This window comes from Leopardus geoffroyi, chromosome C1, assembly GCF_018350155.1.
Source record: "Leopardus geoffroyi isolate Oge1 chromosome C1, O.geoffroyi_Oge1_pat1.0, whole genome shotgun sequence".
In the NCBI taxonomy this organism is placed as follows: Eukaryota; Metazoa; Chordata; class Mammalia; order Carnivora; family Felidae; genus Leopardus; species Leopardus geoffroyi.
Genome location: NC_059328.1, coordinates 25,093,428 through 25,118,129, shown reverse-complemented (window position 1 = coordinate 25,118,129; position 24,702 = coordinate 25,093,428). Strand labels below are relative to the sequence as shown.

The window sequence follows — 24,702 nt, the reverse complement described above, 5'->3', positions numbered from 1 at the left end:
AGGTGACACAGCAAGTTCATGGCAGAGCTTGGTAAGTCCAGCTTACCCCCACCTACTGCCCAGCACTGGCTAATTTCCAAGAAGGGAAGTTGGTGAATCAGAAAAAGCCCTTGAGCTGGAGTCAAAATGCCCAGAACTGAATGGGGGTGGAGTGGCCAGGTGAGGAAGGTCATATTTGGTCAGGCCACACTGGGTCCACCCTCCCAGAGTTCAGTCCAAAGAAGTATTGCTTTGGGCAAGTTCTGAAGAAAGAAAAGGTGGCATTACGTGTGGGGTGGGGATGGTCCAGCCAGAGGACTCCCCTCCTTCTCTACTTTCTTCCAAAACAGCCCCACTGTGCTCTCCACTCTCTCCCTCTCTCTTTTAGTCATTCACCCAACAAACCCCTAGAGGGTGCCTACTAGGTGCTGTCACTGAGATAAGCAATGACAGGTGCATCCCAGGTCTCTATCAAAGAGTCACAGCACATGGGCAGAGGCAAGGCTAGAGAAGAGGCTGCTGGAGAAGCAGAGGTCTGCAGGATGAGTAAGAACTTCAGGATGGGCAAAGTGTACCAGGAAGAGGAAACAGCATGTGCAAGGTAGCCGGAAATGAGGCTATGTAGCTGAGGGTTGAATGTGACGCAGGGAGGCAGAGCGATGCCGCTGGAAAGGAAAGCAGGGCTGGGCCATGCCACTCTGTGAGACATCTGAGGACACTGTGGAGCCAGGACAAGGTTTTGCTTTATTTTTTTAATGTTTATTTATTTTTGAGAGAGAGAGCGAGCGAGAGAGAGAGAGCGTGCACAAGCATGAGTGGGGGAGGAGCAGAGAGAGGGGGAGACACAGAATCCAAAGCAGGATCCAGGCTCGCGAGCTGTCAGCACAGATCCTGATGGGGTTCGAACCCATGAACCGTGAGATCATGACCTGAGCCGAAGTCACGCTTAACTGACTGAGCCACCCAGGAGCCCCAGCAAGGTTTGAAGGAGGGGAGAAGTGAGGTCATATTTGCATGTGGTAGGGCAGAGCTGGAGGCAGGGAGTCCAAAAAGAAGGCTGAAAGGCTGGTAATGCTGAAGCACAGGATAGAAAGACAGAAGGAGTGAGAATTCTCCTGGGAGCACTGGGAGCTGTTTCAGAGCTGTATTGCTCAGCCCCACTCCTTTACTCCAAGAGCCCCAGTGAGGACAGGTACAGCAAGCTGGCAGTTCCACGGAACAGGACCCAGAGCCCCCATGCTGTTCCTGGCATCAGCAGAACGCTTAGAGTGTGATTCTTGCAGTCTTGCAAACCGTGGCATCCCTGGGTATGTTTGTTGGCAGGGAGCTCATTAGTTCTGCCACAGCCCATCCCACTACTGGACAATAATAATCAGGAGGACTTTCCTTATGTGGATCCTCTTGTGTCCCCACTGGTCCTAGCTCCGTCTTCTGTGTCCCCCAGACAAGAATGGCCTCCTTTTCATCGGATGGCCTTTTAAAGATCCAAGGACACCTTCCCATTCTTCAGCTGAATAAACTAAGGCAGGAGTACTGGATTCCTCTGCTGCCTAAGCACCTTAGCGGACGCGAGAAAAGAGGAGTCAGCCCGGGTTTGAATCCTAGCCTTGCCACTTTCCAGCTGGGTGATCTGAGGCAAGACATTTCACCTCCCTAGCCTCAGTTTTCCTGTCTGAGAAATGGGAATGATACTATCTATCCTTACTCTGAGGGCCAAATGGGTCAATCTAATATTAATACATAGTGAGAGCTAGTTGAGGGACTGTCGCGCGCCAGGTGTTGTCTTACTGGGCTGGCCCATTCTTGTTGGAAAACACGTCAACAGCATGAAGACCTGGCAGCATGCAGACCTGGGTTCAAATCCTGCCTCTGCCCCTTACTAACTCAGACAAGCCAACCTCTGCATCTCAGCTTCTCCACCTGGTGGGGGGCGGGGGAATATCACGGGCAGCTTGTCAGATTGGATAAGACAAGGCATATAAAACACGTGGTGTTATTAACATCGCTTCTCTCCTCTAATAGTCCACAACCGTGTACCAAGTATCATGTCCTTCTAAGTGTAAACCTCTGGGGGAAAGGAACTATTGGCTCCTTGCCCAAGGCCACTCAGTCTTTGCCTCCAAGTCTGTTCTTGCCTCCTCCAGACCTCGGACCCCAATATTCTGTGGGCACAGCTACCGAGGGCAGGGGCACTGCCTGCCCCTGGGAGCAGTCTGCTACCCCTGCCCTGACTTCTCATTCCCTTTGGCCACACGTGGGTGGCTTGCAGCCTGCAGTGATCATTGTCCCAGCCCTGTTCTCCTCATCCACTCTGCTGATCTTCAGCTGCATGTTATGGAAGACATGCTTCCAGTGGTCTTGGGTCGCCCACCCCAGCCCACCGTCCCCGTCAGGGGCCCAGGTAAGCCACTGAAGGGCCAAAAGACTGAGGAGTTTCTATTTCTGTTTTATTCTCAGTCTCCTTGTGCATAACACTCGGAAAAAGCCCTATCAAGTCTGCATTGCCCAAAGGTGTGATATATGTGACCCTTAAGTCAAGAGAAGAAATCCTCTCATGAGAAGAAACCATGTTGTATGGCCTCATAGTCTCCTGTGCCCTTGTCCAGGTTCTGTTGGACATTACTCACAAACCCTCAGGTCAGGAAGCCCATTCTGCAGCCCCTGTAACTGTGGCTCTGGGTGACTATGAGACCAAGGCTGCCCTTGGCCACATGCTGCCCACTATCTCTCTGGGAACCCCCCTTCCCTGGCCTGGTGGGGTCTCCACAGGGAACCTCACCAAGGGCAGGAAGTCCTTCTCCAGGGACTGGATGAGAGCATACCTGGTTTCATCCCAACTGGGCACTGGCTTATCAGATTATCCAAGGCTTAGTGTACTTGGAATTTTCCACTTGTCATATCTTAAAACACCCACATCATCTTTGCTTTCCTGAGGTCATGGAGTTTCTGCTTATTACATGGTTCTTCTGGGGAACATGGCCTAAGCCCCTGACAGGCAAAGCCTGGATGGCATGGAAATTGCCAGGGCCCTGAACCCCTGTCCAACCCGGAGCCTCTCCTCTATCTTACCCACTGCCTGAGCTCTGGGATTCAGAGGAGCAACAAAAAGAGGGAGTGGGTCTCACACACCTAATACAAAAGCCCAGAATTCTCACCACTGCCCTAAGATCTCAAACATTTGCTCTGACTGTCCGCCAGCCACAGGTTCACGGCTCCTTCCACCCATCCAATGATACCCAGGTGTGCTGGGTGCTGGGTTCTTAATGATAAATGAGATCCAGACTAGTAATCTAGTGCTTGGAACAGAACAATGACAATGAGAAGGCTTGGATGGGGTACAGGAGTTTGTGGAAGCATAGGGAAGAGGCCATTAACCAGACAGGGAAGGAGAGTTAAGGAAATTTGCAAGAAGTGGCATCTGAACCAAGAACTGAAGAATGACTAGCAGCTTGCTGGAAGAAAGGTGGAAGAGGATAGTATAGGAGGCAAAAACGGAAAGTACAGTGTAGGAGTTGGCAAAATATGACCCACTACCTGGTTTTACAAATAAAGTTTTATTGAAACATAGTCATATATCCGTTCACTTATGTATTGTCTCTGATTGCTTTTGCTGTACACAGCAGAGTGGAACAGTTGTAACAGAGATAGTATGGCTTGTAACGCATAAGATATTTACTATCTGGCCCTTAACAGAAAAAGTTTGCTGACTCCTAGAGGTTACAGAACTCAGACTGCCCTTTAGGAATATAAAGGCTGGAGGGTAGAGGGAGGAAATGTACAGCAAGCAGCTCACAAAGAGTCCTTAATGGATTGACCCAGGAATATACATACCTGATTTAAACTATCTATTCAGATTCTCTCTTCCTAGGAATTTGAACTGTGGAATGTAAGACCCAGAAATAGAGCTGAGTCACAATAACGTCTGCGAACTTCTGCTGCTGAGGCCCAACCTGACTTCACTAGTTACTATCTGTGCTAGCCAAGCTACTTCCTATCTAAGCCTTGGTCTCCTAGCTTGTAAATGGAAATAACTTAAATGGTTGCTATGGTTAGCAAGTCAGGTGCAGTTCTAAGCGCTTTAAATGCTCATTAATTTAATCCTTAGAACAACGGTATGAGGTAAGGACAATTATGCCATTTCACAGACGCAGAAACTGTGAGACAAAATGTGAACCTGCCCCAGGAAACAGGCAATAACAGACAGAACCAGGATTACAACACAGGCAGCGAGGGGTCGGAACCTGTCAAAGTAACTTCACAGGCTTGCGCGGATGAAATGAAATAAAGCGAGCGAGGGGCGAGGCGGGGCATGGCACACAGTAAGCACTCTATTCTTTCAAAATGTAAAATCACTTTGGCCTCCAGCTCAAGATTTCGTTCAAAGCCCCTGTTTTTCTGCGTGAACTCATCACGTGTCTCTCTCGGGTACGAAATGGACAAGCATAGACGAAATTTGAAGACAAGCCTCCCGGCACCCTACAGATCCCGGGTCCTTTTACTCGAGGACCCTCCCACTTTGTAAAGCGAGGCGGAAGTGGCTGGTGGGTGACATGCCCACTTCCGGTGTTACTTTGAGCCTTTCTAGCCCGGCCGAGACCAGGTCGCCGCCTTCCCACGCCGCTTTCGTCCCGGCCTGACCCCTTTCCAGTGGGAGCCCCGCCCACGGCAAAGGTTTGGTTTTTCATTGGTGGAGGCTGGTAGCAGCGTCCGTCTTTCAACCAATGGACTCCGCTCTCTCTTCCCTTTGGTGAAGTCGGCTTCTCCTCCGGGCCGGCAGAGGGCGCGATAGCACGGGGCTCGAAGCCTAGGAGGCTCTCTGGCACGGAAGTGACATCACGCCACCGGAAATCCGCGGCCGCCGCGGTTGGAAGCCGTGCGTTCGGTGTTCCGTGAAGCCTTGGCGGAGTCGTTTCCGCCCTCGACTGGTGCTAAGTGAGAAAACCGAGCTCCTGCCGGCAGGGCCTTGCACGTATTCACTCAGCGAGAAACTCTCCTGAGACCAGCGCGCTCCCACACGGCTCAGCGGAGGGACAGCCCCTATGGGAGCATTCCTCCGCCTGGGGGCCGCCCGAGGCTGGTCTCCCAGAAATACCCCCTTTCACAGATGGGGAAAACGAAACCCAGAGAGAGACAGGGTAAGGTTACCAGTTTTAGCAAATACAACGCAAGACGCCCAGTTAGAGCTGAATTTCAGATAAACAAGTGACGTTTTTCTGTAAGAGTATCCCAAATACTGCACGGGATAATCGTTTACTAAAAAAGCGTCCGTCGTTTGTCTGAATTCAAATTTATCTGGCAGTCCTAGGCCAAGGCCACCTAGCTAAGTGGAGGAGCAGAAAGAGCTCTTGTGGCACCGTGTGTGCTTTCCTTCCCAAGGACCCTCCCTCTGCAGGGTCCTGGCTGCTCTTCTGGAGCTGAGCCGAAGGGGCCAGATGCCCACCCGCCCCGCCCTCCATGACTAGTTTATTCAAAAGACACTAAACACCTAGCCTACAGGCACAAATCCAGGCTCCAAGTGACGCTGGCAATTAGGAGAAACTCCTTATCTTTGTGGGGTTAACAGATTGGCAAGAAGAAAAAGTAGACAAAAATTACCTTGTGATCAACCGCTCTTTAGTATGATTAGATAGAGGATACTATGAATGCTTACAAAGCAATACCTAACCAAGGCACAGAGGAGGAGAAAAGGGAGAGGTGCCTACGCTGAGATCTGAAAGATTCCTTCTTTCAGCAGTTATTTATGGAACAGCTATGTATAAGGCACAGTTCTAGGCACTGGGGACAGGGCAGTGAACAAAATAAATCTGTGCCTTTAAGAGCCTAATTCCAAATAGACTGTATAGTATGTCAGAAGGTGAGCTATGGGGCGGGGTGGGGGAAGGGGAAGGGTACCAAGAGATAACAAAATGCTGGGGTGAGAATGTTAGTTTTTAAAGAGTGGTGGTGAGCAAGGCTTCACTGAGAAGGTGACATTTGAGCGAAGACCTGAAGGAGGGGGAGAAGGAGATCATGGAGCTATTTGGGGCTGTAAAGAAATGGTGCCTGGCATGTCAGAGGAACAGAAATAAAGGAAATGGTGTATTATCTCCAATAGGATAGCTTCCTAAGGATATTCGGGGACAATCCTGATGTGGTGTTTTGTTTTTTGTTTTGGCTTTGTTTTGTTTACCTAAAATAATGCCTTTAGGATCTAATTCTTATAAAATGTGACCTCACCTAACGTGGACAGGGGGCCATTTTGTAGAGGGTATTCAAAAAGGCCTTTCCAAGGTGGTGACATTTAAGGTGACCCTTTAAAATGAGAATGAGTCAGCCCAGGAGAAGCAGAAGAAACAGCAAGGGCAAAGGCCTGGAGGCAGGAAAGAACCCTGTAATTGTGAGGAACTAAAAAGAGGCCAGTAGGCCGGAGCATGGTGAAAGCAGAGTGGCAGATGAGATTGGTGAGGTAGGCAGAGATCTCAGCCAATTTTGCTTTTCTTGGCATCACAGTGGGGATTGACTGAGGGATTTCAACAGAGGACTGACAAGATCAGATTCAGATTTCAGAAAGATACCTCTGACTGCTAGGAAGCTGCATCGAATCATTTTGCTGGTTGAATTTATACAGGTTTAGCTCCTCGGTCCGGAGGTGCCAGGAAGAGAATTTAAAATGGAGCAGAGTGTTGAGTGGGAACTCCCATCCTGTTGCCTTCCCTGTGGTCCCTTTATAGCTGGAATGAACTGGCCTGGGCAGGTCTGTTTCCAAGGGGAGGGATGACACCCAGAGAGCCACAGTTTCCCTCTAGGACAAGGGTAGACAGAGGTGACAACTGTGTCCCTTGGACCTCTGTAAGGCTCCCTGGCTGGGCCCTTAACCAGGCTGTCGGGGGAAGGAAGTGCATGCTACCACCAGCCCACCAGGTCTCTTTCCTCTGATCTTTTTGAATATACTTTCAATTATCTTTTCCGAGGTCCTGTCATGCTTCTGTTTCAGAATCATGTGGGGCTCCCTACGGCCTACAGAATTAAGATCAGACTCCTTACTCTCATTCAGGCTTCTCTATGACCACACTGCCCTGTGAGTTCCGTGAGGACTCTTCTGCATCCCCCGCGTCTACTGCAGGGCATGGCCACAGTAAATACTCAAGGAATTTCCTTTCAACATCATTTATTGAGCACCTAATGATGTGCCAGGCCCTGAGCTGGGTGCTTTATACCATTTTCTTACTTAATCCTCACAGTAACCCTTTGAGGGCAATTTGGCAGCCGCATTTTACAAATGAGGAAACATATTCAGACAGGTCAAGTTGCTATGTTTATTCACTTGTCCATTTGACATACACTTTTTGAGCACCTAGTTTGTTCTAAGTAATGAAGACCTAGCAGTGAAAAAAATAAAAGTTCTTGCCAAGCTCACATTCCGGAGGAGCTGACAGATGACGCACAGACCAACATGTAAGGGAGTGTGTCGAGTGCTGATAGGTACTGTGAAGAATAAAACCAGTTAAGGGAGAAGAGAGAGCCTGGAAAGTGCCTTTTCTAAAGAGTCATCAGAGAAGCCCTTGCCTGGGGAAAACATTTGAGTAGAACCTGAATGGAGTGAACCCCACAGATAACCCGGAAAGGTCATTTCAGAGAGAGGGGGCAGTAAATGCAGGCCCAGCATGGGTGCCGTGCGTGGAGTGTTTGAGGAATAGAGAGGCCAGTATGTCTGGGGAGTAGTGCACAAGGGAGGAAAGGGAGCCAGAAAAGAAGTTGGACAAGGACTTTAAATGTTATTCTTGATGAAATGGGAATCAGGGGTGACTGGATCCAGTGCTGAGTAGAGTGGACAGTGGAGGGGAAGGAGGGGGCCAGTCCCTGGGCGAGAGGTGACAGCTTGTTCCAGGAGTGGCAGTAGCAGGTCTGTTAACCTCCTGGAGTAAGTAAGTGAGCTAGTAAGCCCACGGGAGGAGGCACAGATGGATTATGGGGAGGTGTTGAGAGGAGGGTGTCCCTTAGGTGAGGTCCCAGGGCAGGATGGGGTTGGGAGAGGCCACCAGGAAAGTGACCTCTGGGGCAGCCAGCATGGCATTCAGTTTCACTGCCAGTGGCTTGCTTAGGGAGGCACTCAAAGGAGGCAAATGCCTGTGCAGCCCAGGCTCCAGGAGACCCCGGTCAAATTCCCCTGTACAGGCCTGAAAGGCCCTCAACATTCTCCACGTGTTTAATACTTTTCACACACAAAAAAAGATGGAAATGACAAAAACAACTGAAAAGAAATGACTGTTTATTACCAAGTAAGTCACATCAACTTCTCTGTATAGCTTTCTCAGAAAAGTAAGTTTCACACATTTCTTGCAGCAAATGGAACATGAAACCTTTTGAAAGGCTCCAGTGAGAAATCTGTTCAAACTCCCTGCCAGCTGCTGTCACTTTAAAAGCCACAGACGCATCTCCCCAGTGAACCTGCCTCAGACAAGGTAATGAGTTAGGCCTAGATCTCACTGCAGCCAGCGGTCTTAGCAGGGCATCTGCTGCCTTTGGAAGCAGACACCCGCTTCCAGCAGAAGAACCTATGTTTGCCCTCTCCTTCCCTTTACTCCAAAAAAGCAGGAGTGGGTCCAGGTCTGCTTGGGCATCAAAACAGAAGTCTCAGAAATGGCCTCATAGACGAGGGCTGAGCCCAGCATGGTAATATATAAAACCTGGTTGTGGGTGAATAACTAAGGGGCAGTAGAGTGACCCTTTCTGATTGGTCTCTGAATCTCTTGGTGTCCTGTCAGCCTATTTAGTGTCAAAGTATCAAAAAGTAGGCCAAGCCTGGAAAAGATATCTCTGCTTTTGACAAGCACCCAGTTCACTCAGAACACACTGCCTCATTAGATGACCTCAGAGCCACACACAGGACCCAGTACTGGCTGAGATGCTGAGACAGGATGACGAGATATGATATTATGACTTACAATAATAAATGTATATTTTGTTTTCACCCCCATTCCTGGCACAGAGATCCTAAAAATCTTTGGAATTTCCTAAGTGATGAGAGTGACAAAGGTGTCTTTTGTTATATCCTACCCTCAAACTCTGGGGAGGGGAGGAGGCTGGAGATTGAGTTCAATCACCGGTGGCCAATGATTTCATCAGTCCCGTGTAGGTGGTGAAGCCTCCATAAAAACCCAAAGGACAGGGTTTGGAGAGCCTCCAGGCTGGTGCGACATGGAGGTGCTGGCAGGGAGGTGCACGCTTTCTCCACACCTTGCCCTGTGCAGCTCTTCCTCTGGCCATTCCTGAGTTACATCCTTTCACAATAAACCAGGAATATAGGAAGTAAAGTGTTTCCCTGAGTTCTGTGACCCATCCTAGAAAATTGAACCCAAGGAAGAGAGTCCTTGGGACCTCCAATCTACAGCCTGTTGGTCCAAACACAAGGCACAGCCTGGACTTGGTGATTGGTATCTGAAGTGGGGGGGGGGGGGCAGTGAGGAAGTCTTCTAGGACTGAGCCCTCAACCTATGGGATCTGAAGTGATCTCTAAGCAGATAGTGTCAGAATTGAATTGAACTGTGGGATACCCAGCTGGTGTCAGAGAATTGCTTGGCAGTGTGGGGGAGGAAAAAAACAACAACAACCCACATACCAGGCTTACCCAGAGAGAAGCTCAAGTGAAGGTACAAAAACATTATTAATATGTCTGGAACAGACAAATCCATGGGGATGGAAAGTAGATGAGTGACTGCCAGGGGCTGGGGAAGGGGAAAAAGAGGAGTGAATGCTGATGAGCACAGGGTTCTTTTTTGAGGTAATATACATGTTCTGGGATCGGACAGTAGTGATGGTTGTACAAACTCCATGAATTATACTAAAAACCACTGAATTCCGTGCTTTGAAAGGGTGGATTTTAAGGCACATGAATTACATTTTAATGGTTTTTAATTGCAGAAGAAAAATCTTTTGAATCCCCTGTAGCAGCGAGGGGAACTCTAAATCTGAACTCCTTTGCTAAGCAACTCACATACCCCAGGTGCATAGCCTGGGACCCTAGCAGTGTGAAGGAGGCTTTATCCTGATGATAGACTTCCAGTCGAGAAGACATCACTCTCAGGGCCCCTGGCACTGGATGTGGCAGTGCCCCGGGGCCGCCCTGTTATGGCAGTTACTGCCTGAGTAAGTGACACCAACCTCCATGTATTTGTATTACTCCTACTGCCTTGCAGACCTGCAAGGAGAGTAAGGGTGCAGGTCTCCTCAAGACCTCTCAAACACCCATGTCTTTACTCTTTATCTTTGGTATGTATTTCCAGAGCCGTGTCAGATATTCAGTTGCCCCTGTGTTCGGCCAGGCCTTAGGCTGGGTATTGGATTCACATCGAGGCCCCTCACCAGTCAGGAGATGCAGCTCTAGGGCTGAAGGGTGGCAGGCAGCTCTGACCCCTACCTCAACCCTCACAGCTCACTCTTCCTCATGACACCAGGCATCGCAGCCTATGCAGAGGAAGGAGATGAGTCAGAGAAGCTGGGTGCCAGTGGGAGAGACTGCAGCCAGGTCAGGACTGAAGCAGAGGGCATGGGGTCATCAGTGTAGGGTGGGCTAGGCCCTGGCCTAGCCCAGGCTGCTTTGTGAATTGAACTGCTAGATTCCACTGAAGTATTAAAAAAAAAAAAAAAAAAAAACTAAATATTTATTTGCTTCATATTTACAAAGTAGGAAGGAGACCAAGGGAGACCCCCAAGAACACCCCCACACCTGGCCGACCAGGCCCCTTGCGCTGCAGAGGAGGCAGACACAGCTGGAAGGGACAGGATTTATGTTGCATACTTGAACTACAGCGAGTAAGACTGGTCCTATTTACAGGGCAGAAACACTACAGGTAGGGCATGGGGGACAGCAGAGTGAGCACCAGAGTCCTGGCCAAAGGGTGCCCCTGCTTGCTGCCTTCCCCAAGTCTCCCAGAGGCATCTCTGCGGCCCCGCTAGAGTTCTCCAGGGGTGGGGGGGAACGGGGTCCGCTCACATGATGCTCGCCGGCGTGAAGACAGGGCCCACGCACAAGGTGTCTGTGATCTCCCAGCCACAGGACAGAGGCTTGCACATGCCCTCGGTGTCCTCGTCCTGTTCTGCAGGCAGCAGCTGCCCTCGAAGGGCTTCCCTGCAGGCAAGAGAGGGGCACTGGAGGCAGCCAGCATGGGGCCCACAGGCCAGGGGCTCCTGAAGGCCCCTGCACCAGAAGACCCAGCCCCCTCGGTATAGGGTTCCCACATGGGCCCCAGAGCCCAGCCTAGGGCAGGAGTGGGGCAGGTCTGCTGAACTCTCCCCGTACCGCTCTATTCTCCCCTATGGTCCACCTCCACAGTAAGGGGAGAGGAACCCACGTTTATTGAGCACTCACACTATATGCCAGACGTTGTGCCAGGCACAGTGTCTAATTGTATCCTCCCCCAAATCATATAAGCGCAGCATTATTATCCCCATTTTACCGGTAAGGAAGTTGAGACCCAGAGAGAAGTGACCTGCACAAGGTCACATCCTTAGAAGGTGGTAAAACTAGGATTCAACCCAACTGTTTCCATCTAAATCCCACAATCTTTATAGCCCAGGCTTAGGACTTTAAAAAATAAAATCATCTCCTGCCCCCTCTCAAAATCCCTACGAACCTACCTACCCAGGTTGATAAATGGCTCTACCATCTGACCAGCTGCTCAGCCACAAGTTGGGAATCTTGTTCTCACACCCAGTCCATCCCTGCCAAACCCAGCTCCAGAATTCCCTCACAGGCACCCATCCCTCTCCATTCCCAGTGCTGCCACCATCTCTAGCCGGGGCTACACGGCCTCCCTGCTCTGCTCCTGCCACCACACAATTCAGGCCCAGGTTCGTCTTTCCAGGAGGCAAATTCCTGTCCTTGAGTCATCATCATCAGCTTCTATTTGCTCTCAGACGCTGCTCAGCCCAGTCTCCCACCTGCGGGAGGGCTCCCTCTTTGCTGATGTGTGCAGTTGGTGATCAGGTTGTTCCCTTCTGGCGGAAGGCTCCCCAGGCCAAGCACCCTCTGTCTCCTCATCGCTCAAAACGGACTGGTCCAGTTTCTTAAAAAGTATCAGTGGCTCTCTACTGCCTTCAAGATCAAGTCCAACCTGGACCTGCAAGGCCCTCCTCCATCTAGTCTTCCGCACAGGCCACTCCAGTCAGGCACAACTACTTGCAGCTCTGTGAATGGACTGGACTCAAGCCCCCACATCTCTCGGCCCAGACTGCTCCCTTTCAGCTTTCCTGCGCCTGGCTGCCTCCTCCGTACCCATCAGCCCTGACCACCCCTCCCCAGTCTGCCGTCTCTCACTCCCCAGTACCTTTCTGCCCTCTGCGCCAGTGTCCACGTGTGCAGGTCACCGTGCTGTCTGAGGTGCTCTTTTCCCCCCAGGGCCCAGCACAGAGCCAGGCTTGAAAGCAGGATGTTTTGCCGGGATTTCTTTGATATGGGGAATTTTTCGGCATGGTCATTTTAATACATCAAAATTTTTTGTTTCTAGTAATGAAGAAACTGACTCCCCACAACCTCCTCTGTTTGCTTAAGGTGGAGCTGGGATGGGATAAGGAGGCCTGTGTGGTAGATTTTTTAAGTTTGTTTCAGGCCTTGTCACAATATCCCTGAGGTCACAATGGCTGCATCAGTCCATCCTGTGCCCTTGCGGGGAGGAGGTACAACCAAGGACTGTTGACTGGATGAATGAAATGTGACTTTGATGCTGAGCCCCATCAAGCGGGGGTTGCTACATTGTTGGGGGGAGGGGGTCCCTCAAGCATCTAGTGTGTCCCCCAGGACACAGGCAGCACTCACTCCTGAGGCCCAACATGGAAGTCCCCCCAACTGCTCCTGCCTCCCCAGGCATCTCCCAGCCCTGAAAGGGGGGGCTCTTCACCACTGACCAAAACTCTCTGTGATAGCACGGATCCCGCAGAGTTGTGTGCAGGTGAGAGGAAATAATCATATGATTCCTGACCTAAGGCCTGACAGGCTCAACAAACGTGACTTCTGTCTGCCTTGTGCCCCCTTGCCACCCTGAATCCCAGCACTGGCCCGGTGAGGCAAGCGGGGCTAGTGTTGTGTGCATTTCCTGTGAGGCTCGGCCAGCAGGCAAGTCTTTCCCGGGCCACAGAGCAGCCACCCAACTGGTCTGCTCAGTCCACATCTGCCCTTGTCCTCCCTTATTCCCCCCAACCCCCCCCCCCCCCCGAGTAGCCACCGTGGTCTTTCTAAAATCCAAATCTGACCACGTCACTCCCCTGCTTCAAATCAGTCCATGCTTTGCACTGCTCAAAGCCCTTCACTCGGCTTTCAAGGCCCTTCCCAGATCCAGCCCTGCTCCCTCTCCAGCCACAGCCAGCCTCAGTTTCTTGAAGGCAGCATGCTCACTCCCTGTTCCTTCTGCCTGGAGCCCCCTACTGCCTCCTGCTGGCTAACTCCCATTCATCTATCATCTTCTTTCCTTTGGGGAAGTCGGTCTGGGCATCAGGGAGGGTTCTCAGGTTCCACAGCCCAGCCTCGCCCCCCCGGTATCATGAGGAGTGCCTGTCTACCTGTCTGTGTCTCTCACAGGGTGCTGAGCTCCTCAGGGGAGGCTCCATCTCATTCATGGCCATGGCAAGGTGCCAAGTGCAGGCCTCACTTGGAATCAGCAGCCAAGAGCTACTTGTCAAGCTGGATTACATGCAAGCCAGTCTCAATTCTCAGATTTACCCCCTTTCCATACCTGTTCCCTTCTCCTCCCCGACCCCCTTCTCAGGGCCCCCTTACCAGGCCACCCGGGACATGGCATACGTGACTCGGCATGTCTGGGCCCCCTCAAGGAGGGAACCCATGCCCACAGTGTAGGCGCCCATGTTCTCAAAGACCAGCCAGTCCCCTACGTGTAGTTGCGGCAGCCACAGGCCCTCAGCTATGCAGTCACAGCCATCGACCACAGGGCCCCACAGGCTGCTGCTGTACAGGGGCTGCTCCATGGATGATTTCTGCAGGAGACAGGGATAGTCACATTGAGCGCAGCCTTAGCATTCCTCCCTCAAAAGCTTTCCATGGCTCCCATAACCAGTTCAATAAAGACTGGATGGGCACGTAAGGCCCTCCAGCTTCTCTGCGCTCATTGCCTTATACATTCTGAAGCCACAATGCCTGGTCTTAAAGCCAGCCCCCAAGACTTACTAGCAGTGTGATCTTGGGCAAGGTACTTAATCCCTCTGTGCCTCAGTTTGCTCATTTGTAAAATGGGAATAATTGTAGTACCTATCTCCTAGGGTTACTGAAAGGATAAGTGAGCATATGTAGAGCATTCATAACAGTATCTGGTACATGACAAGGGCCCAGTAAGGTAGTGCTATCATTATCGTTATTGTTACCACCTCCTCGCTTTAGTCTTCCCTGGCATATCTGCCGCTTTCCGAACCTCTGTAGCTCTTCTCCCTTCCTCAAATCCACCTTGACCTCTGGGCCCAGCCCTGGGGCTCCCTCTTCTATGAAGGCCTCCCAGTTGCTCTCATTTCCATGCCAGGCCCCATCGGAGAAGCCAGAAGTATATAGGTGAGTAGAACCCACCCTCCCTTGGGCTCTCAGACAGGGGAGGAAGATGGGCCTCCAACAGATAATCACAGGGTGGCCTGGCAGAGGTCACAGAGGACCCCATGGGGTAGACAGAAATTCCTCCCATTCAGGAAAACTGAGGCTCTGAGAGATTGAGTGGCTTGCCCAAAGACACAATCACCAATTACATAAAATGTTTTTCTTAAATGACTGAAAAATCCAGGAAAGAACTCTGTAACACAGACCATTTGCTGACAACCAGTGCAATTTGTCACAGTGTGGGATCCTGCCAGGCAGGTCCTAGAGGAGAAGTCATGACCGAAAGATGGACGTGAGCAAACCCTGACTGCCTTTTAGTCCCCTTGTCCATCCCTGCTGTGCCATGTTCCAGTCACTCCAGTTGCCCTGGGCTCCCAGGGAAACCCTGTTTCCCTTCCCCCAGCCCCAGCACACCCCATGATGTTCCCTGAGGAACGCCACCAACTCCTAATTTTCCTTCAGATCTCAGCTACAATGGCTTCGTGAAAGTCTTTGCTAAAGCTCCATGCTCCACCCACGAACTTTGCCTTCATGGCCTTTGTCAAAATTTATAATTAGGTATTTGTGAAATGTATCTGCTCAGGCCTGTCTTCCCTGTCAGACTATAAGTTCCATGACCCCAGAGATCATGAATGACCTCCTTGTTCACCCCACCGTCTCCTCCATGCCTAGCAATCTGGCATATTGTAGGTGCTTTTATGAATAATATCTTTTAAATGAATGAATGAAGGGGTGCCTGGGTGGCTCAGTCGGTTGGGCGTCCGACTTCAGCTCAGGTCATGATCTCGCGGTCCATGAGTTCGAGCCCTGTGTCGGGCTCTGTGCTGACAGCTCAGAGCCTGGTGCCTGTTTTGGATTCTGTGTCTCCCTCTCTCTGACCCTCCCCGTTCATGCTCTGTCTCTCTCTGTCTCAAAAATAAATAAACATTAAGAAAGAAAAAATTAAAATAAATAAAATGAATGAATGAATGAATGAATGAATAGCAAATATGAGTGGTGAGAAAGGGAAGGAAGGAAGGAGAGAGAAAGGAAGAGAAAGAAAGGAAGGAAGGGAGGAATAGAAGCCATCCAGAGTCTAGAAGGAGGTAGTAGAGAAGACCAATGAGGAAAAAGAAAAGGTGCTTCAATTCCTTAGCCAGCAGCAGGAATGCATAAAATTGAGAAAGAAAAGCCAGATTCCATAGGCAGAAAAAATATTCATGTATATGAGAAGTTAGTAAGCCATTAGTCTCATTAATAAAGAAAAACATGCACATATTAAAAGTCAGAAATTCAAACTATCCTATATTCATTAATTGATTCATTCAACAAATACTTGTTGAGCACCTACTATGTGCCAGGCTCTGATCTAGGGGCTGGGAAGTTCATATTCTAAAAAAGGGAGACAAATATATCCTTGTTCATATAACTTAATGTTCTTGTTTATGAGCTTTTTGTTAATAAGTAAAATTGATCTCAATTGCTCTGAAGTATTTCCCTTAGTTCCACTTCTTAAAAAACATTAAGCTAATTTCTAAAGCTTTTGGGGGGAAATTCTATATATGGATCTATGAGGATCCTGAGAAAAGAGGTTCCAAAGGTTCTTTCACAATAAAGTAAAAAGAAAAGACACACTTGCATTATAATGAGTTCTCTTCTTATTAGTGGCATAAATAAAAAATCAGTGGGAAAAAAAATTAACTTCGCAGGGAATAATGCAAAGCTATCCTTTTGCCATTTAAAGCCATTTTTTTAGGGGCACCTGGGTGGCTCAGTCAGGTGAGCGTCCAACTCTTGGCTTCAGCCCAGGTCATGATCTCATGGTTTGTGAGTTCAAGCTCCACGTCAGGCTCTGCACTATCAGTGTAGTCCAAGAGCCTGTTTGGAATTCTCTCTCCCTCTCTGATCCCACCCAACTTGTGCTCTCTCTCTCTCTCTCTCTCTCTTGCTCTCAAAATAACTTAAAAAAATGTTTAAGCCATTAAAAAAAAAAAAGAAAAAAATGTGCAAAATAAATATTCCTAAAGCATGTGGCAACACACTTGTTAAGTCCTCGCTCTTTTTATGAGTCTGGAAACTGAGTGGAAATGGACAAGCACCTGTAAAAATATCAGCTGCCCAATATGCTACGAGGCCCCCTCTGTGAGAGGGCAGAGCATGCCCACCACTACTTGACAGCTCATCTGAGAGGCAGCTGCAATTCCCATTTTACAGATAGGAAAAGTCAGAGAGTGGAAGTGACCTGCTGCAGATTATGGAAGATGTTAGTAGCAGAACTCCGAGTGGTCCTGGACAAGGGGCCTCCTAGCTGCACCAATGGGCTGCCTTCCTCAAAGAGGCCCAATAAGTAAGTGGATCCACAGAAGAAATAAGATCAAACACTTAAAATGTTTAGTGGCCCTGATGGAGTCCTCACATAATTCCCCAACTTTTAAAGAATGAATCAATAGGGGCGCCTGGGTGGCGCAGTCGGTTAAGCGTCCGACTTCAGCCAGGTCACGATCTCGCGGTCCGTGGGTTCGAGCCCCGTGTCAGGCTCTGGGCTGATGGCTCAGAGCCTGGAGCCTGTTTCTGATTCTGTGTCTCCCTCTCTCTCTGCCCCTCCCCCGTTCATGCTCTGTCTCTCTCTGTCCCAAAAATAAATAAACGTTGAAAAAAAAAATTAAAAAAAAGAATGAATCAATAATCCCTATTCTACATAAAGTACACAAAAATATTTTAAAAGGAAAAAAATGGAAGGAACAAGAGCAGCACACAAAAAGGGGAAAAAGCAGAACAAAAACATATGGTCACAATTTAACTTATGAACATACAGGAAAATCTGAAATGAAACCGTAACTAACCAAATCTGCCCTCCTAAAGAATCACCTTCAGTGATTTCCTTCAATGTGGAACAATATAGACAATTTGCCTCTGTATGAAAGGCAGGGACAATATGAGCAAGGCGAACACTGACTTCATCATAATATGGAAAATACAGATCTACAATTGAAATCTAATTTTCCTAGTGCATGTCAGTATGGCATTCAATAGCCTATACCGTCTATTCTTGATTAAAACTACAGACAAAACAAAATCAAACCCCACAATGCAGAGAAACTATTTAAAATAAAGAGGCAACTCTAACTTAATGGAAATACATTAGAATGGCCTCATTTCAGAACCAGAAGCAACCTTAGTAATTAAGTTCAGCCCTTCATTTTCAGATGAAGAAACCAGAGAAACAGGCTGAGATTAAGGTCAGTTACTTAGCCAGTATATGGTAAAGTCAGGACCCATGTCTTCTGACTCCAAGTCTGAAGCTTTCTGTCACCATTCCTATCTTATATATCATCTAATAGCCATTAGGAAAAAAATATTTTAAAAGGTATAGTATATAGAAAATGAAAAAAAAATAAAATATCACATTGCAGATAACATGTTTGCTTACCTGGAAGATCCAAAGGGAAGGAGGTAATTTATTAGAGGAAATGAAGGAGTCTCGGCATGCAAGCCATTATCTCAGCTCAAAAACACAGGGAAATGTTTCCATTCGCAATAGTAATGAAAGCATTACGTTATTAAATTCTTGGATGTACTTGGGCCACAATAACTTATTCAAAGAAAATAATAAAACCTTAATGAGAGAAATAAAATACAAGAGCTCTACACTCTCTTAACTGGAAAAACTTAGTAAAGCAAAAAAGAGAATTCTTCCCAATTTAATAGATTAAGTAGACTACTACTAATTAAAGCCCCCAAGATATTTTTCTGAATGTTAGACATGGCATGATAAAAGAATAAATGTGACCCTATCAAAGAATACTAATAAGCAATAATGATAGACTCAATTTTGTTAAATATTTAATTCCTACCAAAAGAATATTTATACCATGTGTAAGATGTAAAGAAAAATAATAAAATGAATATCTGTGTATCCACCACCAGCTAAAGAAATATAAAATTTCTAATATCTTTGAAACTCCCGTGTGGCCCACCCAGTGACATGCCACTTCCCTAACCCCTCCGGAAGTAACCATTATCCTGAATTTTGTTTTCATTATTCTCTTGCTTTGTTTTCCACAAGCATAGTATTTAGTTTTGTACACTTCTGAAATTTATGTAAATGAAATTATAGAGTCTATAATCTCTGCAACTTGCTTTTTTTGTTGTTGAAACTTACACTCCCAAGATTCATCCAACTAATATATATATATATATATATATATATATATATATACAGGTGTGTGTATATATATATATATATATATATATATATGTATGTATATATAGCCATAATTCACAATATGCTGCATAGAATCCATTATATGGAATACACGGTAATTTGTTTATCTATTACCCTGCCAACAAACATTAATGTTGTTTCCAATGTTTTATATTATAAAAATTGCTCCTGTGAACATTCTTGTATTTTTCCCCAAATACATATGGGAACTTGCTGGAAGATATGTTATACATACGTCTAACTTTACCTGAGTAATGCCAACTTGTTTCCCAAAGTAGAAATACCAACTCCTACCTGTCAGTGTCTAAGAGATCCAACTACTCTATACCCTCACCAACTTTTGATATTGTCATGCTTTGTTTTTTTCTAATCTAGTCAGTAGAAAATGGTGTCTCCTCATTTGTATTTCCTTGATTACCAAGGAGGTAGAGCACTTTTTCATTTTCTATTTGGATTTCCTCTTCTGGAAATGCCTGTTAAAGTCTTTTTGCCTTATTTCTGTTGCTTTCTATTTTGTATTGCTTTTCTTATTTTCTTAAGATTCTTACATAAGAATCCTCCATATATTCTGTCTACTAATCCCTTGTCAGTTTATATATGTGTTTCCATATTTTCTTACAGAGTGTGATTGCCTCTTTCCTTTTGCTAACAGATGAACAGAAGCTCTTCATTTTAGTGTAGACAAACATCAGTTTCTTCCTTTTTGGTTTTTAAGAGATTTTTCACTGTTCTTCCTTGTTTCAAGGTCAGACAGATATTCTCCTATATTGATATCTGGGATTTATATTCACATGTGCTGTGAGATAGGGATTCAATTTCATTTTTTGCATGTGGACAATCAGGTGTCCCAGCATCATATATTAAACAATCCCCAGTGATCTTCTTTGCAAGCCCTATCAAAAATCAAGTTTCTAGATATATATGGGTCTTTCCTGTGCTCTCAACTATGGTTTTTTGCCTAATTTTTTTATGCTGGTGTCCAAACTAAATCATTTTAATTATCATCAGTGTTGGTAATTACATTATATAGTTATCTAGATATTATATATTTCTATTATATACATTATCCATTATATTACCTATTTTTATTATTTTATGGTTACTCTAAACATTTACTTTTTAACATGCATGCCTAACTTAAAGTCTAAAGTCTAAAATTAATCAATATCTTCCTCTCAGTTAAAAACCCTAGAACACCAACTTGGTCACTTTACCTCCCTACTTACATTCTCATGTTGTCCAGTGTTCTATTTGATCTTATTTGTGGCAGAGGCTGCTAATTGCCTACCCCAGCAATTCCAACCCTCAGTTTTTGCTAGGAACATGACCACCTAGAATAAAGACCATATTTGCTAACTTTCCTTGCAGGTAGTTAGGGCCATGGGACTAACATCTTAGCCCCGTAGCTATGGGATAAAAACACAAGTGTTATGTGGCTACTTTTAGGAAGTTTCCTTAAAAAACAACTGGCACATGGGCTTTACTTCTTCTTCTTTCCTGTAAGGGCTGGCACTTCATTTTGTATCTACCAAGATGAGGACAACACCTAGAAATAGGTACAAGTAGAAGCAATATGGTTCCATATGACTCTAAAACCACTATACCAGTTCAGGATTGCCTGCGTCTAGACATCTACATGAGCAAAATAAGCCTCAGTATTTCATTCAAGTCATGTAAGTTGGGATCTACTCACAGCTGAACCTAGTCACACCTGAAACCTATTTTTAACCCCACAAATTAACTGTTATTGTTGGGGTGGTGGTGACAGTCAATGATCCTTTGGATATACCCAAATATTTAGCTATCTTTGGTCACCATTCCTTCTTGCAACTCAGACCATCCATCTGGAATCATTTTCCTTATGCCTGAAGTATATCCTTTAGAACTTCTGTTTGTGAAGGTATGTCTCTCAGTATTTGCTTTGTCTGAAAATGCCTACATTCCATACTCATTCTTGAAAAGCAATTTTGCTGGATACAAAATTCTAGGTTGATACATTAAGGCTGCTACTCCAGGATCTCCTCCTTCCATTGTTATGGGAGAAAAATAAGCTGTAAGTCTGTCGTCATTCTACAGGTAGTCTTCTATCTGTCTCAATTCTCTCACTAGTTTTAAGATCTTCTCTTTGTCCATAGTATTCAGTTTCACTAGTGTTTGGGATTTGTTTGGATTTCCTAAATCTGAAGATAGGTCTTACTCTCTCCCAGTCTATTGACTCTCTGCCAGTTATTAACTTTTTATCTCTCAGCCCCCAATCCACCCTTCTTTGCCTTGCTTTGTGGTACTGGAGCTGAACGCTATAGACTTTCCTTATTTGCCAGGTAGCTCTAAGTTAGGCTTTGTCAACAGAGGTTGCTGGCAAGATCGGGAAGAAAAGACTTTTCCTCTTTTAGTATGCTGTTTTTCTCTGCGGCCCCCTATGGCTCAGCATATGAGGGTCTGGTAGTTCTTACCTCAGTGGCCTTCACAGTTCAACCTTGGCCCACACCCTCCAGCAAGTTTCCTCTCCACTCAGCAGCAGGCTGCCCCTATGAGTCAGTTGTGGTGGGCACCCTCTGACAAGTTTCTTTGTCACTGGCAGGCTGCATGTCTCTGTGACAGTCACAGCCTTTCTTCAAAGGTTTCAACCTCAGCCTTGGAAGGGGGAGCCCTCCTCTGAGTTGCTTCCTTCTTCACTCTCTCTTACCAGTGGTAGTAACTGCTTTTGACCCTTTTAGTAATTAACCATATTTAAATGTTGACAATTCTTTATATTAAAATTTCCCTGTTCAAATTACTGGTGTGGTTTCTGTGTCCTCATGCAATCTCTTCCTGAAACTATGATTATAGTTCAGACATTATGCCTTCTCACTCTATCTGCCACTTCCTGTGCCTTTCTTATTTTCTGTCTCCATGTCTTTGTGCTACATTGGCATAATTTCTTTAGCTCTGTCTTCCCATTCTCTAGTCCTCTCTTCAACTGTCTCTAATAGCTTTGCTTACTCTGTGCACTATTGCAATTTTCATACTTTTCATTTTTAGAAGTTCTATTTAATCCTTTTAAAATCTGTTAGATAATATTTTTATATTTGCTTATTCTTTGGTGTAATTTTCAGTTTCTTATTTCTTTAAACATTGTAAATATTTTATCTTTAACATATGATAATTCTAATACATGAAATAATTGCAGGACTGATTCTGCTGTCTGTGACTTCTGCTGGCTTTCCTTCAGGGTGACCTATTTCTTTGTGTTTTGTGATTTTTTAATGTGAGCTCATGTACTTTGGCACTTGTGAGAATTCTTAGAAGCCTAGGCTGAATATTTCTACTGCAGAGAGAAGTTGTGTTTGCTTCTGCAAGATAAAATAAATTCTAGCCTTGAGGTTTATCAGACAACACATCAGACAATATGAATTTGGGCAACAAAGCCAGGAAAAGGCTGGCTTATGGCTGTAAATTCTTAATTTTGTGCCCTCTTCCAACCACTACCAAGGTCAAAAAGACATGTTTTGTTGTTGTTGTTGTTGTTGTTGTTGTTGTTGTTGTTGTTTTTTGCTGGCCTCCTCTGTGGGACACGTGTTTTCTGGTTTACCCTTACACTGATGATGATGTACTTTTGGGGGGTCCACAGCTTTATGTGAGGGATCCTATCAGATTCCCCATCCTGACTGAGTCCCTAGGAACCCATGCAGCTATCAAAACTGAAGACCAATGCTACAAGGATTCAGCATACACTCCCAGAGAGAAACCAGTTTCAGAGTTAGGTTTTCTCTCTAGGTTAATTAATTCATTTGACTCATATTTGAATAGTCACTATTTTATGTGCTTGGGACACACTGGCAAACAAAATAGACAAAGTCCTTGTCCTATGGGGTTTACAGTCTAGCAGGAGGGAGGCAAACAACAAAATAAAGAAGTAAATTATATAGTATATTGGGAGATAATAAATGATATGAAATAAAAGAAAGAACAGAGTGGGGGAGGGGCAGGTTGCAGTTTTATATAAAGCGTAAGGTCTCTGAGAAGATGACCTTTGGGCAAAGATGGAAAGGAGGTAAAAGAGTGAGCCCATGTGGTACTTAGAAGAAAGGCGATCCGGGCAGAAGAGCAGGTGCAGAGGTGCTAAGGCAGGAATGTGCCTGGGGGAGTTTGACGAACTGCAAGGAGGCTGCGGTCACTGCCATGGGATGAGCAAAACCAGAGAGTGGTGAGGGAGGGGATCAGAGAAGAGACAGGGCAGGTCACAGAGGGCCTTAGAAGCCCCTGGAGGGCTTTGGCTTTAATCTGAAGCAGGATGGGAACCAGAGTAGGGTTTTAGGCAGTTTTAATAAAACTAGACGTAATTTGACTTACATTTTTAAAGGATCTCTCTGGTTGGTGGGTGGAAACTAGACTGGCTTTCACTCTAAGTGGAGATGCCTGCTTTCATTTAATTTTGACCTCTGAAGGATCCCCTGCTTTCTTGTAAGTCAGGATACCGTTTTCTTTGTTGTCAGTGGGGTGGCTGTTGAGAGTATCTAGACTACCACGTTGCTGGAAATAGAAGGCACCCTACTGGTTTTCTAAACACAGTACAAAGCTATTGTCAAAACACTACGGAATAGGCTGAACAAGGAAAAAAATTATCAAAAGGTCAGGATAAAGACAAGACATAGTTGAAAAAAAAAATAAAACTAGTGTATAGTATGGCAAAGAGTAATTTAAAAAAAGCATTAGGAATCATTACTTAAGGATTTTTAAGATAAAAACTAACCAGATCCACACTTGACAAATGCTATTGCAATACACTCAAGACAGAGTCCTGCTTTTTTAACCATAAAATACTAGAATAAAATACAATGGCAAGTAAGAAAGCCCAATCTTGTCAACAGAGAGAGGGTCTTCAGGTAGAGTGGAGTGACTGAAGCTTGTACCCTGAATTTTGGTTCCCAAGATTCTTATAAAACTTCTGTGGTACTTACCTCATCTGGGCCCCTCTCCACAGCCAACTATAGCTTGCATTTATAAAGTGCCAATTCACATTTATTAAGTTGTATCTTTAACCCTAAATATATGTCATTTTAGACCACTCAATGAATGCTTAAAATGTTTATACATTAAAAGCCCACCTGGGGCACCTGGGTGGCTCAGTCATTTAAGGTCCGACCCTTGATTTCGGCTCAGGTCATGATTGCACAGTTTGTGAGACCAAGCCCCAAACTGGGCTCTGTGCTGACAGCTGGAGCCTGCCTGGGATTCTCTCTCTCCCTCTCTCTCTACCCCTACCCCATTCTCTCTCTCTCTCTCTCTCTCTCTCTCTCTCTCTCTCTCTCTCCCCCCCTCTCTCAAAATAAATAAACTTAAAAAAAATAAAAATAGAACTATGGTGAGATCCAGCGATCCTACTTCTGGGTATTTATCCAAAAGAATTTAAATCAGGGTCTTTAAGAGGTATTAGCTCTCATGTTTACTGCAGCACTATTAACAACTGCCAAGACCTAAATGTCCGTTGACAGACGAATGAATTAAAAAATGCTGTATATACATATATCCAATGGAATATTATCGGCCTCATAAAAGAAGGAAATTCTGCAGTATTCAACAATGTGAATGAACGTTAAGGATGTTATGTCAACTGAAATAGTCACAGAAGGACAGATACTGCACGACTGCATTTATACGAGGTATCTAATAGTCAAACCCATGGAAACAAAGAATAGAAACATGGTTGCCAGGGGTGATGGGAGGGGAAATGGGAAGTTGGTAATCAATGGACATAAAATTTCAGCTCTGTAAGATGGACAAATTCTAGAGACCTGCTGTGCCTATAGATAATAGGACTGTATTATACACTTAAACATCTGTTACAAGATGTTTATGTTAAGTGTTCTTACTACAATAGAAAAAAAAACTATATTAAAAAAAGAAAAACCTATATGAAAAAATGGTAACACATGAGTGAACACATGGGTACTTTGCATGAGAAGAGACA

The 24,702-nt window shown here is 45.9% G+C and overlaps 1 protein-coding gene and 2 long non-coding RNA genes across 8 annotated transcripts in view; 2 read left to right on the top strand and 1 right to left on the bottom strand.

Moving 5' to 3' along the window:
- The first annotated feature begins 4,814 nt into the window (after positions 1-4,814).
- Positions 4,815-8,935, top strand: LOC123597560. Its single transcript, XR_006712160.1, has 2 exons — positions 4,815-5,114; positions 8,302-8,935. It is a non-coding gene; the product is annotated as an uncharacterized LOC123597560 (long non-coding RNA).
- A 1,793-nt stretch (positions 8,936-10,728) lies between these two features.
- AZIN2 (antizyme inhibitor 2) overlaps positions 10,729-24,702 on the bottom strand; it is a 33,488-nt gene continuing 19,514 nt past the window's right edge. For 3 of the 6 annotated variants that reach the window (XM_045476571.1, XM_045476572.1, XM_045476575.1), the window contains 2 exons: positions 13,843-13,944; positions 10,729-11,086 (listed from right to left, as the gene is read on the bottom strand). In XM_045476571.1, coding sequence (XP_045332527.1) covers positions 10,787-11,086; positions 13,843-13,944 — 402 coding nt within the window. In that variant the 3' untranslated portion in view covers positions 10,729-10,786. Of the gene's footprint in view, positions 11,087-13,729; positions 13,945-15,574; positions 15,920-24,702 lie in introns of those variants that run through there. The other 3 variants (XM_045476573.1, XM_045476574.1, XM_045476577.1) reach the window with 3 other exon arrangements.
- On the top strand, positions 12,579-13,671 carry LOC123597559. The gene is made up of 2 exons (XR_006712159.1): positions 12,579-12,905; positions 13,532-13,671. It is a non-coding gene; the product is annotated as an uncharacterized LOC123597559 (long non-coding RNA).